Genomic DNA, 15,070 nt, shown 5'->3' with positions numbered 1-15,070 from the left:
ATTCTAAAGATGAAAGCGCTAAACGAACTTATGTCGGTGCCACTATATGTACAAAGCAATATAACCCTTAGCCACAGCTGGGTTAACCACATCAGGTCGATGCATGAATCCTTGGAAGTGGAGTCTACACCTCATGCAACCACAAGCAATCTAGACTGTGATGATGCTTTGACTTCACCTTGGCTCTCCAGCACTCTTTATTATATTTCCTTGTGGGGAGAAGCATTAGCTAAGTCTTCTTGGATGCTTAGAACAACTAAACCCACATATACAATGATCCTTACACAAGGACAAGGCATCATATATGTGCCACCTTTTTCGTTCACACCCAATCACAACGGCGCTGTATTACATCCATCGATTCCAATAAATCGAGAAGGAGCTGAAAAGAAACAAAGAAATTTTAGGCGACGTCTTGGACTTCTTATATGTAACAGAGTTCCAACATCAAGGAAGCCAACATGACCACCACAGACTAATATGAATCAATAATGCGTTGACATTCGAACAATCATCGCCACTTGAGATAACTTCGTTCATCGCCATGCTTGCAAAAAGACTTATCAATGTACAACGACACATCGAGTCCCTCAATACAGTTTTGCTAAATGCACACCTCTCCAGGACATTCCACAAGACAACATTTTAATGGCTACTAACATCCTATGCCTCCAAGAAACAAAGCAACGGCCACCAAGCAATGCAAATCTAGCCAACTTTGATGAGCTATCTTGCTAGGATGCACTAGACCACATTTGGACCAACATCAAAGACCAATCAAAAACCACTCTAGCACCTACATTCTCCTCCCAAAGAACATACACTAAATCCAACAACTTCACCAATGGTAGTAGCATCTTCCAATCTCGTCATGGATCATAGCAAGCAATGTGCCAATATGGACGACGAAGACCTTCACCTCAACTTCACATTTGCCAGACGCTTGCACAAAACTTCCCTCAATTCTTACCATCCCACGACCATTCAAACATGCAATTCCCAAATTTTTGATGTTGTATGCACACCATAACGTATGCCTTGAAGTTTGGTAATTGTAATAGTAACTCATTATCCAACCTACATCGAATAAAAGAACTTCAAAAATGAATCCTTTCCCCCCTTGAAGGGCTTGTGAAATTTTCACCTTGTCTTCATCTTCATCTTCTTCGCTTAAGGCTGTTTACACACCAAAGGTGTTGAAGAAGTGAAAGGAAAGCATGAAGCTGAACATGAAACAAGAGAATGCTTGCTTGCTTATGGAATGAAGAAAGGTGAGGTCCATATGTAGGCACCTCTACATGAGCCACCAAGCTCCACGATCATCTCCTCAATCATCTCCTCAATTAGCTCCTATAATCTCTCAATCATCCTATGTGGCATCTACCACCACCTAACAGTGCTTATGGGCACCTAACTGTGCCTCTAGCACACACACATAGAACCCAAGGTGTGTACACCCTGAGATATCCCATCAAACCCCCCCTCAAGGGATCTAACAGTGCTTATGGGCACCTAACTGTGCCTCTAGCACACACATAGAACCCAAGGTGTGCCTGGGGCATACACCTTCATCTTCTTCGCTTAAGGCTATTTACACACCAAAGGGTGCCCAAGGTTGGGTGGTCTTTTGGACCAATAGAAAACCACGATTTAAGGTTTGGGTGAGCACCTCTTTACACATAGTGTGCCCAAGCTTGGACCTTTTGATCCAATGTGGAGTGTTGCATGCCCTGAGAAAGGCCTTCCTTGGGCAGCCAAGAGCTTGGTTGCCCATTGATGGGCAGCGCTGGATTCAACCAATCACCATCACGGTTTGGGTCCCCCAGCTCCACACCCCATCTGGGCCTTTAGTTTTACGAATGGGGTTTGTACTTGGGTGGGCACCCATTTTTTAATGATCTCCTGTGGTGTGTACCCATTGGAGGTGCCCATTCCAACGGGCCCATGAATGTTTTTGGGTGCCCATGGGCTGTTTGGCCAGCGTAAGAGCTGAAATACTCCTCATCTAGTGCCAAATTCATCCTTTTAGTTTTACGCGAAGCGTATGTGGATCTACTCCATGAGATACTCGGAATGTCAGGGGGACATACTCAGAAGGCAAACAAAACAAAAGAAAAGCAAGTATTGCGGTTGGAATTTGGAAAGGCAACGGGAGGGACGGACGGAGGCAGGGAGCCATAAAAGTTTGTGGCTTGAGCTTTTGGTTCAACCACGATGTCAGCTGAAAGTAGACGACGCCATTGGATACTTGCATATCCGAACAATTACTATTTGTCATAGCCTTGCTCTTCACAGCCTTGAAATTTCTGAAATGATGTTGGGTCTGTTTCGGGAGCGTTCTGTGCTTGCACTGAGTAGGAGCGTTGCCCAGTCTGGGTTTGACAGCTCCCTTGTTTACGATATTCAGCGGTGTGGCGCATGGAGTATCAGATGCCGAATATTTCAATTGCAGCAATGCTTCTCTTCCAACATCCCAGGAATGACTAGAAAGAGGAAAGAAAAAGCGTATGAGCGCCTGGTTGATAGTGAGAAACCTGTGAAAAAAGTGATGGCTTTGAAAGAGATTTTACTCAAGGAACCCGAGCATGTCATTATGTTAGGAGACCTGGGAATGCTTCGCAGACAAGTTGGCTTATCAGGTAAGACACGATTTGTAAGCTTGATCCGCAAGTATCCAGCCATTTTTGACCTGTACGTCGATGATGACAAACAAACGTGGTGCGGTTTCGCACCGCCAGCAGAGGAGCTGGCCGAACAGGAGGTAAAGATGAGGCAGACATATGAAGCCGTAGCAGTCGCGAAGCTGAGAAAGCTCTTGATGATGGCTCTAGATAGAAGGATACATGTGCCAAAGATCGCCCATTTGCGGCGCGACCTTGGTTTTCCGGATGATTTTCAGAAGAGGATGGTGTACTCATACCCGGAATATTTCCGAGTCGTAGAGGAGAAAGACGGGCCCGTTGTGGAGCTCACTTCCTGGGATCCTTCTTTGGCTGTAACAAACTTGGAGAAGAGGTCAAAAGACACCGGAGAAGTAAATTCGGAGGGCGAGCCCGTGTTCAAGATATGCTTATCAAAGGCCCTTACCTTGTCCAAGAAACAGAAGGCTGGGATAGAGAAGTTTCAAGAGCGTCCTTTCATTTCGCCTTATGCCGATTCCAGAGATTTCGATAAAAACACGCTAGAGTTCGAGAAGCGCCATGTAACACTTATCCATGAGATACTTAGTATGACTTTGGAGAAGAAAACTATAATCGACTACCTCACTCACTTTCGCAAGGAATATAGATTACCTAAGAGTGTACTGGCCCTGACCCTCAGGCATCATTCCGTCTTCTACGTGTCTCGAAAGGGGGGTCGTTTCACAGTCTTTCTGAAAGAGGCTTACGACGGACCCAATCTCATTGAGAAGAATGAATGGGTTCTACTTAAGGAAAAATTCAATGCTCTCATGGCTCTTGGTAGGAAAGTCAATAAGCTGGAAAACATTGATGCAGATAGTGCTGCCAAAACGATGAGGGATGTCACTGTCACAAAAACAGATTCATCTTTGACATGTGAAGACTTTGAAGCAACCCAGGATGAAGCTCATGAAGGGACCATGGATGACGATGGGGAGACAGAAAGTGAAGAACAATCACCATCCGAATGTGAAAACATTGAAGAAGTCAATCATGAAGCTGATCGAGAGATGATGGGCACTGAGGAGATCGAAGAAGACAAACAGATGGAATGTAGTACGAGTTATTGTACTCTATTCACATGAATTGATGCCAGCTCCTCGTATGAGTCACATGTAAGGCATGTCAGCTATCAATCTCTCGTCCTTGTATGTTTGCCACATTCCCACCTCTGCTCGTATTCAATGGACTTTTTCTCTCTACAATCGCTAGAGAACAATATCAGGTACTGAGCTGCCTCATATTTCGCACGTGTAGTGGCTTTTATTTCTCTTGAGTACTGAGATGCATTCCATAGTCCAATCAACCTCGTCCCTAACTTGCTCTAGTCCTACCAAAACTAGGGTGTGCATGGCTGTCCTGACTAGTTTGCATGTACCATCTAGGTACCCTCTTCTCACAACTTTGCTGATCTATGGGGCTAATAGGGTTATCTTGGGAAGCTGCAAACTTGGGCTGTACATATTGACGGACCTGAAATAGCAGCACTGTTTGATAGGCATAACATCAAGCTCAAATCCTGAGCATCATTTGGCAAAGGTGTGGGGCTCACCCTTTTAGAACAGAAGATCGTCAGGTGGTCATTATATTTCTGAAAGTGGGAATGTAGAGTGTATCGCTTTTGCTTTTTCTTCTATGCTCCACGAGTGTATCGCTTTTGCTTTTTCTTCTATGCTCCACAAGTATGCATTTGATCCTGTGTAGTGGTACTTAGTTCTCTTGTACTCGGGAACTAATGCATATGCTATTGAACCCAAATTTCTCAAATGGCCAACGTTTGGTTGTTCGCACGGCATATGCAATTTGAACCCAAAATTTTCAAATGGACAACGTTTGGCTTTTAACAAAACTATGCATGGATAGGGGTCTGTTCACCCATATAAGTGGCCATAACATGGGTGCACTTCAAAATGTCTTGCAGAGTTTTTATGCTCAAGCTTATAGCTGGCTATTCCTGTGTATACCCTTTCTTCCTCTGCAACTCCCTTCAGTTAGGGAATTGAAATCTATCCCATGTGTCTTGCTCTCAGTCCTTGAATGAATGCAACATATATCCTTTCCGTTTGTCACTTCTGATAATTTTTGACCATCCAACCCCTTCGATTTTTGACAAGGGCTTTAAACGCTTCAAAGTGGGAGAACAGCTCCGATTTCAACTTTTATTGGAAAACCCCAACTAAACATGGAAAAGGTAGCTATAAAAGTGACATTTAAAGAGCAACCTCATAAGAAGTATGTGGTAGAACTATTGGAGTTATGTGCATCTCATAGTGAGTGAGGGCTTGTTAGAAATCGACCAACAGATGGTATGCACAGCGGAAGACTGATAGAATATCCCAGGAGTTAACACAGTGTGTGGTGTGGGTGGAATCACAAACTTCTTTACTTAATGTGCTTCACATAGATGTGTTGTGCTGACTAGCAAATAGACAGTTATCCAAGCCAGATATAGAATCCACCAAAGAATATAGTTCTGTCCCAAAGCTATGGACACAATACAAAAGATAGATCGAGAGTCCCACCAGGTTGTGGTCCTCCGATCTTACGAAACGGTTCTCCTACTATCTGCCAGATAACTCTAGATTGCATGCTCCACCTCGAGCTTATGTAGACTCGAGGTCTCAGCACCTTGCTGCCCTGGTTGGCAGCCTAGGCTTCAGCCCCAAGTGAGCTCAGTCTGCAGCACCTCTAGGCCTCCTTTGCCTCCTGGATGTAGGCCTAAGGATGAGGCTCTTGCTGCTCCTCTGCTTGCTGATCTGCTGGATGATCAAATTGGGCCTATGGCCTTCCCCTTTATATGGCAAGGCTGCCCTCAAAACAACCGACCCAGCAGGGGGATGAGCTGGCCGACTCGTGCTTGCATATAACTGGGGGCACAGCTGCTAGGTGACTTGGCTGACTGACTTCAGTCAGCCCAGCCGGTCCCCCTTCACCACACCCTTTTCTAGGGCTTGTACCAGGCCCAAAACCCGACCCCATGAGGTTCTGCTGGCCGACCTGGTCTCTGCCTCCCACTGACCTGTGGGGTTCTATAAAACCAGGCATCTGGCCCTTCATACCATGCAGGGGCCCAGCCTCTTTGTCTGCCCTCTTGCTGGCCTGGTTGGCTGGCTCCAACTAGCCCCATCCAGTGGCCGACCCAGCTCCTGCTGCCCCGCCATGTTTCCAGCTCTATCAGCTCTGTACATGCTGCCCCCCAGACCCGTACAGTTTCTGTGAATTGTTGCCCATGTGGCAGCCCCCCCTACGTCTCCCTCCCCCATGCTCTCCTCATTTGGGGGCTTACAGATGGGGAGGTGACCTTTCCAACACTGCCTCTCACCGACGCATCTTGGCCCAATGCCAACTCGTTGATGAAGTTGCCCCTAGCAGCTTCCGTGATGAATCAATTTGGCTTTTCAACCAGTGGCTCCTGCTCCTCTAGGTCCGGCCCTGCATAAGCAAACCATCCTAGTACACAGGTCCGTCCAAGGTAGCACCAGATGGCACCACCACCTTCAGTCACGTTCTTGCCTTCGAACTCGAGCAATCAGATGCCACCATCTTCCAGCTGTCCCCATCATAATGAGAGAACAACCTGGAGTCTTCTAGGCATTATGCTCTTAGAGTCTGTTTCAACTCGTCCTTCCTGTAGGTCCATAACAAAAGAACTATCGTGAGAAATGAAATCCCAAGAATATCTCTAGATAACTTGGACCATGAACTCTCAGTGAGTTCTCAAGCAAGTATTCAGTACACCTTGTCCATAATCACCTTCCAACAATCTGCGACGGAGATTTGAAGAAGCACCCACACTTCCCCTTTTGCCCTCGAAGAAGGCACATTCCTTCCAATCTCACATTTCCTGAGACACATGAAGAGAAGATTCTCTCCACAGCATGCTATAAAGCTCAAATTTATGACATCAAGTGCACACAAGAACGTCGTACTGTTTGTGTGCTTGCTCTGAAAGCAAACCATGTATAGAGAAACGATAGGGTTTGCAGTGGAGCGATCAAAAAGTAGACAATACTCAGACACAACTGAAGAACGGAACTCAGAAAACATAGTGCCTGTCGGTAATATGAAAAACTGAATACAAGAACCTCAAGCTGTCGTGTCTCAAGGACCGTGGCTGAGGTGAATCAGAAAGATGATTCCATGTAGAGAAACTGTAGAAAAGATAGCAGCAGAGGGAGCGTAACGCAGTCCTCCGTGTAGCTCGATGATGATGAAGATAAGAAGCAGATCTGGAGCAGGAGGGGACAGATCTGGAGCAGAGGAGCAGAAGAGACAGATCTGGAGCAGGATGGGACAGATCTGGAGCAGAAGGGACAGAGCTGAAGTAGAGGAGCAGATCTGGAGCAGAGGAGCAGAAGTTGGGGCAGATCTGGAGGAGAAGATGGAGCAGCCAGGAGGCAGGAAGGAGAGGCAGAGAGAAGGCAGCAGCCAGGAGGCAGAGAGGAGCAGATCTGAAGAGGAGAGGTAGAAGTGGAGCAGGCGGGGCTGCAGCAAAGCATGGAGGAGAAGAGGAGCAGCTGCAGGTCCTGTCCTGTATGAAGGAGTGTGAGGGCTTGTGCTTTTATAGGCCAGACCTAGCTGGTTGGCCAGCTGGTCGGTGGGCCTGCCAGCTGGTCGGCCAGACCAGCTGGTCTTTCTGGCCACTTGTTTGGCTGAGGTGGCTGGCCTATGAGCTGTTAGATTGCCCCAGAAATTGGGGATTGTTAGTTGCTTAATACCCCCTCTCAATTGCCAATTTGGAGGGGCAGACATTGTGTGCTTGGAGCTTTGTGTAGGGATGTCGATGGTGGTGCTGGCTATCCCGGTGAAATGCCCAAGAGGTGATCACAAGAGGAGTGCCCTTGCAAGGGAATTGTTCACTTCCTCAAGTGTCGGAGTTACACGTATGATACCATATAGAAATAAGAACATTGTGAAGCTTGAGAGAATAAGCCACCCCCTCTCACCGCAAAGGTGGAGGAAAGAGCAAAGGTAAAGAACAAATTTGTCGTAGCAGCACTGATAATCCAGAGAGGTCGGAGCTGAACAGTGAGCCAGTGTGTGTCCGATCTTTGACCTCGGGAGAGAGGAGTCTATCCCCGCCTCCATGCAGGTAGAAGATTCAAAACAATAGTCATCTAGACACATTTGAACAGAAAGGGTCCCGCCTAGGGAGAACTTGTAGATCCTGGAAGTCGATGCCGATGGTGGTAGAGGTGAAGGATCATGACCCCCTCTTTCGAAGGAATGGGGAGTGTCAAGCCGGAAACTGAAAAGGGAGGAAGGGATGGGAGTAGAAGATGGAGGTAAGAAAGGGAGGGCGGGATGGGAGTAGAAGATGGAGTTCTGAAAGGGAGGGAGGGATGGGAGTAGAAGATGGAGTTCTCTCCCTTAGTGCACAGCGGAATGAAGAGGAAACTGATATGTTCATAGGAGTGATGCTCCCTGTACCTATGGCCTCCATGAAGAAGCAGGATCTTTAGATCACCATGGCTTTGAGATCTTTAGCTCACCATGGCTCTGATACCATATAGAGAAACGATAGGGTTTGCAGTGGAGCGATCAAAAAGTAGACAATACTCAGACACAACTGAAGAACGGAACTCAGAAAACATAGTGCCTGTCGGTAATATGAAAAACTGAATACAAGAACCTCAAGCTGTCGTGTCTCAAGGACCGTTGAGGTGAATCAGAAAGATGATTCCATGTAGAGAAACTGTAGAAAAGATAGCAGCAGAGGGAGCGTAACGCAGTCCTCCGTGTAGCTCGATGATGATGAAGATAAGGAGCAGATCTGGAGCAGGAGGGGACAGATCTGGAGCAGAGGAGCAGAAGAGACAGATCTGGAGCAGGATGGGACAGATCTGGAGCAGAAGGGACAGAGCTGAAGTAGAGGAGCAGATCTGGAGCAGAGGAGCAGAAGTTGGGGCAGATCTGGAGGAGAAGATGGAGCAGCCAGGAGGCAGGAAGGATGACACGTCCCAGCACTCCTGAAACCCCTGATCTGCAAAATAACCACACACAACATCAGAACTGAGCAGGCTGCTCACCACCCAACCGTGACATCTACGGGATGTGAACCCGAATCAGAAGATGTCCCCTCCGAGCCACGAGCTGAGCTACTGGCACGAACTCCCAATCAGATCCAAACCAGCCTGGTGTCCCATACCACCAGGTGGCGCTGTGAAGCCCTGGATCTGGCACTGGGCCTTGGGCTACGCTAAGATGCAGGCGCGCGTCCGCGACACAATCCAGGATCAGACCTAGCACCTGGGAACGAGACTTGCTCCCAACTGCACACTGAGAACTGAACCCCCTGGGCCTCTTTTATAGACTCGGGCCCCGGCGCCAAAAATAGCGAAGACCTATAAATAGTTCGTACCCTTGCCACTCAACCCGAGAATCAAGCCTGCCTAGCTCTAAGCCTCCCCAGGCTAACCTGAGCTAGTTCTGTGTACCCAGTACACGTCAGATACCGATCCGTGCACATGACATACTCCCCCTCCTCTAAGAACTCACTCCTGAGTTTGCTAAGAAATCGGGAAATGTTCTTTGGAGGTTTTGTAATGTCTCCCATGTTGCATCCTCCTCAACACGATCCTTCCAGTTAATCTTGTATTCCGTGATAGTACGATTTCGAATCTGTCTTTCACGGAATTCCAGAATAGATTCAGGTTCGTGAGGAATAAAAGTTAAATCTGTAACTTCTATAATCTCATGAGGAGAAACAATTTGATCATCTGCACCCAATACTTCTTTCAGTCTACTGACATGAAAGACTGGATGTACTTTAACATCAGGAGGCAATTCTAGTCGATATGCAACTGGTCCAATTCTTTTAATGACCTTGAATGGGCCACAGTATCTGGGGGATAATTTCGGAACCAAACCAGTACTTAGGCTCTTGGATTCCTTAGGAATTCTCAAATATACCATAGTTCCTTCAGAGAACTCTCTAGGTGAACGATGTCTATTAGCATAAAATCTGTCCCGATCTTGGGCACTTCTAATAGACTCCTTGGCAAACTGCAACATTTCCTGCATGTCTTGCAAGAAGTTCTTAGCAGCATCATTTTGAATCCCTTTTAATCCAACCATAACTGGTGACTTAGGTTGAAATCCGTACATAAGCATAAAAGGACTATAACCTGTACTAGAATGCTTTGCACTGTTGTAAGCAAATTCAATCATGGGTAGATAATCTTCCCACGAAGACTGTCTCTTAGATACATATGCCCGAAGCATGTCTTCAACCAACTGGTTGACCTTTTCTGTACTGCCATCGGATTGTGCATGATCCGAGGAACTCATACTTAGAGTAGTTTCCAACTTCTCAAATACAAGTGTCCAGAAGTTACTTGTAAACTTTGAGTCCCTGTCACTGACTATGTCAGATGGCAAACCATACAGCTTGAACAAGTGGTCCACAAACTCGTGAGCCAACTGAACAGCTGAAATAGTTGTTCTTGTAGGTAAGAATCTAGCCATTTTTGTCAAACGGTCAACTATGACCCAAATAGAGTCATGACCCTTGCGCGTACGAGGCAAACCAGTAATAAAATCCATGGAAATACTCTCCCATTTATTACCTGGAATCTGTAATGGCTGTAATAAGCCCGCGCTTCTAAGGCGTTCAGCCTTAGTAACTTGACAAACTCGGCAACCTACCACATAGTTCTCTATAAATGCACGCATCTTAGGCCAATAAAAGGTATGCTTCACAAGAGACAGAGTCCTATGTATACCTGGATGTCCCGCACTAGGAGCATCATGACACTCCCAGAGAATCTTGGATTTTAGGTCCAGAACATCAGGCACACAAATCTTTTCATTCCGGAACAGCAAGCCGTTCCTAATCATCCACTGACTTCCCGCCGCCTGTATCCTAGGTGGCACAATCCCTGAGTCCTGATCAACCATGGAATTCCCATCCTGGACCGGCCATGGTATCATCATATATGCGCGCATATGTCATGGCCTCCTGCAATGTTGTGCACTTGTTATTCTTAATCTGTAACTTATAGGAGTCTGGCAAACCATCCACGAAAAAACCTAACAAGGTTACAGGATCCATTTTGGTGGCCCTGGTTTGCAGATCCCTAAATCTCTGAAGATAAACTTCAAAAGTTAAATTCAATTTTGACATATCGAGGGCCTTGAGCTTGCCGACGATATCATAGTCATCTTCCTTCTTCAGGAACTCCTTCCTGAAGATACCCTCAAATTCTGTCCAACTGTCAGGCTTAGGCTGAAGTTCTTTCCACCAAAGCAAGGCTTTACCTGACATAAACCCTGCTGCTAGCTGAATCTTTTTCTCATCTGGATAGGGGTGAAATTGGAAGTGTACTTGCCACTTGTGCAACCAAGTGTCAACCACCTCCTTTGTTCTTGATTTCTGGTCACCTGGAAAGGGATCCGGAGTGATATTCGGGCCTAGCACGGAGGCCATGGCATCCACATGCGTGAGTGCCTGAACCGTGCTAGCCAGAAGAGTCAAAGTAGCTTGTATCCCTTGGAGTTGCTGTGTCAACCCCGATTGATTAGCGTTGACCTGCTCAAATTTACCATCCAGAGCAGTCGTGAACTCACTGAAGGCTTTCTTAGTGATCAGGTCGTCATAGAGACCCTGATCATCCTCTCCCACTGGAGTGTAGTCTAATTCCTGCTCCCCCATAGTGAACTCGGGATTCGGAGCATCAGACATGGCTGAATACTGATTCGATTACAAACGGAGAGAAATAAATAACTGAAACGGAGCACGGAGGGAGATGGAGTAGAAGAAAACCGTCCCAGATAAATCTGACAGAAAAGATGCTAAAATCTGGAAGACCACGAGCCCTGGTGCCTCCCCGAATCTGCAACCGGATGCGCAGTCTGCAATAGGAGCTGTGCGGACTGCTGACGTGGCCTGTACGGCTGCTGACGCAGGCCGTACGGTGGCTGCTGGTGCTGACGCAGCTGCTGTTCGATACAGCAGCTGGTTCGGAACAGACAGGACAGTCCGTACAGTCTGTACGGCTGTCGCTGGGGCTGTACGGCTGGTACGGCTGCTTCGGGAGTTGCGCAGGGTTATCGCAGGCAGGGCGGATGCAGGGAAACTGTGCGAACAGGGCGCTGTTGAAGGGCGAGGCTGGCTGGCACAGATTTCGAGGCAACGGCTCGAATCTTGGGCTGCTTGTGGGTTGTCTAGCACCCAGCCCCCCACCTATATAGGGTGCAGGGCTGCCTGATTTGGAAGCTAGGCTTCCAAAGAAGGCTAAGCCCCTCCAGCTTTGGAGGGGTGCTTTTTTCGGAAAAAGCACCTGAGCCCCTCCAACTTTGGAGGGGTGCTTTTTCGGAAAAAGCACCCTGCTTCAGCGCAGGCTGCTCGCAGCCTGTTGCGCAGGCTGTGGACAGCCTGCTACGCTGGCTGGGGACAGCCTTTTACACAGGCTGTCCCGCCACACTACCTCGCCTTCAACGCCCCTTCCTACGCTCCGCATCCCCTACTCCCCGGCTGTGTATTTCCTGCCCTACTCTCCTTCCTTTCTACTCTCCTTCTCCTCCCTCAAAACTTCTCTCCGTAGCCTTCAGAAATTTCGATTCTATTTCATCCCTTCTACCCCAGGTAGACAGCAAAAACGCAGCAGGTAATCTCGAATTTTAGGGCATACCTGGAAGAGAAATCCGTCAAATTTCTCGCATCAGAAGTTCCTACCTCAGGAGCTGGCTCTGATACCAACTGACACGTCCCAGCACTCCTGAAACCCCTGATCTGCAAAATAACCACACACAACATCAGAACTGAGCAGGCTGCTCACCACCCAACCGTGACATCTACGGGATGTGAACCCGAATCAGAAGATGTCCCCTCCGAGCCACGAGCTGAGCTACTGGCACGAACTCCCAATCAGATCCAAACCAGCCTGGTGTCCCATACCACCAGGTGGCGCTGTGAAGCCCTGGATCTGGCACTGGGCCTTGGGCTACGCTAAGATGCAGGCGCGCGTCCGCGACACAATCCAGGATCAGACCTAGCACCTGGGAACGAGACTTGCTCCCAACTGCACACTGAGAACTGAATCCCCTGGGCCTCTTTTATAGACTCGGGCCCCGGCGCCAAAAATAGCGAAGACCTATAAATAGTTCGTACCCTTGCCACTCAACCCGAGAATCAAGCCTGCCTAGCTCTAAGCCTCCCCAGGCTAACCTGAGCTAGTTCTGTGTACCCAGTACACGTCAGATACCGATCCGTGCACATGACAAAGGAGAGGCAGAGAGGAGCAGATCTGAAGAGGAGAGGTAGAAGTGGAGCAGGCGGGGCTGCAGCAAAGCATGGAGGAGGAGCAGCTGCAGGTCCTGTCCTGTATGAAGGAGTGTGAGGGCTTGTGCTTTTATAGGCCAGACCTAGCTGGTCGGCCAGCTGGTCGGTGGGCGTGCCAATTGGTCGGCCAGTTCTGGTCGGCCAGACCAGCTGGTCTTTCTGGCCACTTGTTTGGCTGAGGTGGCTGGCCTGTGAGTTGTTAGATTGCCCCAGAAATTGGGGATTGTTAGTTGCTTAATACCATGTACCTCATGGAGGCACTTATCAAAACCATGTAATGCCCCCTTCTGAAATATAGCATCCATTTGAACTTGAAACCCTAGGGCACTCCATGGAATCCACCCTCATGTTAGTATCAACAGTCAAGCACTCCTTACTGTCCTTCACCTCCTTGACTCCCTGTCGGCCCACATTTCAATATCTGACATCTTCACTGTGACTTGTAGGTTTGCATATCTGACCTCAGTAACACATGGACATGTCACCAAGATCATTTCTTTGATCAACACCTTAGCTTTAGGTTTTGTCTCACCATGTGGGACTTTGATCCGCCTTCTTCTTTCTACAATCCTTCGCAAAATGGCTTGGTTCATCACAATATAAGTACTCCTCCTTCCTCTTCTTATTGGTAGTGTCCTGTTCATCTTGAGGATCATCTATCTTGGGCTTGCCACCGCGAGGCTTGCCCTGTCCTTTGCCGGTGTTATCTTTGCCAACAATGCCTTGTCGTTGTTGTCTTTGTTATAGAGCTTATCAAAAGAGCCTCTTCTTGTAGCAGTAATGGACCCAACTCCTCAAAAGTCAGAGGTTTGGTCCTCTGTCTTGCTGCCACAGTCGTAACGAAGCTCTTGAGACTCCGTGGTAGCATCCCAAGTACTTTTAAGGCCAATTGGCTTGAGTCTACCTTTTGACCAACACGATGCTAGTTGATCCCTCACCACCTTGACCTTCGTCAAGTGGTCATGAACCCAATCTTTCTCATCCATATCCATGTTGTAGAGTTGATGCTGAAGAGTCAAGATGCGGGATGTATTATCTGTCTCATACAGATCCTTCAGAATGGCCCACGTCTCTACTGATGTGTCAGTCATCCGGATATGAGGAATCACGGAATCCATTGTAGTCCCAATGATCAAGGCCAGGGCTTGGGCATCTCTATCTTGCCACGTTTCGAGCTCATCTCCATCCACTAGTACAAGTGTCTTCCCCTCTGCTCGTGTTGTCAGCTTCCATAGTTTTTGAGCCACTAAATGACTCCGTATCTTCACCTTCCAGATAGGAGAATTGGTCCCATCTAGTTTCCTAGACTCTCCAAAGTTACGGATGGTGAAAGAAGGAACTCGATTGGAGGAGGAGGAAGGAAGAGCAGTGGTTGAAGAGGCTTTTGCTTTTGAAATCGACATCTCTGCCGCCATACCACATAGCAAAATTGAAAAGCAAACACCACGGTCTGTTCATAAGAACTCTTTACACACCTGACTGAACCTAAGTCGCCCTCCTTCTCGGAAGAGCACAATCCTCTAGTGATTCTAGAGTCTTGAATCAAGGTCGTCCTTCAGCAAGGTCCCTGCCTTACAAGCTCCCACACTTGGGGGCCTCCTATCTGTGCTCTAATACCATGTTTGAAATCGACCAACAGAGGGTACACAGAGCGGAAGACTGATAGAATAGCCCAGGAGCTCACAAAGTGTGTGGTGTGGGTGGAATCACATACTTCTTTACTTAATGTGCTTCACATAGACGTGTTGTGCATACTAGCTAATAGATAGTGATCCAAGCCAGATATAGAATCCACCAAAAGCATATATTTCTTTCCAAAGTTATAGACACAATACAAAAGATAGATCCAGAGTCCCACCAGGATGTGGTCCTCTGATCTTACCAAACGGTTCTCCTACTATCCTGCTGGGTACCTCTAGCCCGTGTGCTCCACCTCGAGCGTATGTAGACAGCCTAGGCTTCAGCCCGAGGCCCTTGCTGCTCCTTCTGCTTGCTGATCTGCTGGATGATCCTTAGGGCTCCTCCTTTTATAGGGCAAGGCTTCCCTCAAAACAACCGACCCAGCAAGGGGATGAACCGGCCCCCTGCTGGCCGACTTGTGCTTGCA

The 15,070-nt window shown here is 47.8% G+C and overlaps 1 protein-coding gene across 1 annotated transcript; it reads left to right on the top strand.

Annotated features, from left to right (window-relative positions):
- The first annotated feature begins 2,020 nt into the window (after window positions 1-2,020).
- On the top strand, window positions 2,021-4,265 carry LOC147896486 (protein WHAT'S THIS FACTOR 1, chloroplastic-like). The gene has a single exon (XM_087381532.1). It carries the CDS (start codon window positions 2,045-2,047, stop codon window positions 3,764-3,766), a length of 1,722 nt encoding a protein of 573 aa, XP_087237658.1. The 5' UTR covers window positions 2,021-2,044; the 3' UTR covers window positions 3,767-4,265.
- Window positions 4,266-15,070: the final 10,805 nt, after the last annotated feature.

This window comes from Dipteris shenzhenensis, chromosome 11 (genome assembly GCF_047967505.1).
Source record: "Dipteris shenzhenensis isolate YYH24624 ecotype China chromosome 11, Dip_SZ_1.0, whole genome shotgun sequence".
Lineage (NCBI taxonomy): Eukaryota > Viridiplantae > Streptophyta > Polypodiopsida > Gleicheniales > Dipteridaceae > Dipteris > Dipteris shenzhenensis.
The sequence above is the reverse complement of the archived record's forward strand: the minus strand, read 5'-3'. Positions and strand labels throughout refer to the sequence as shown.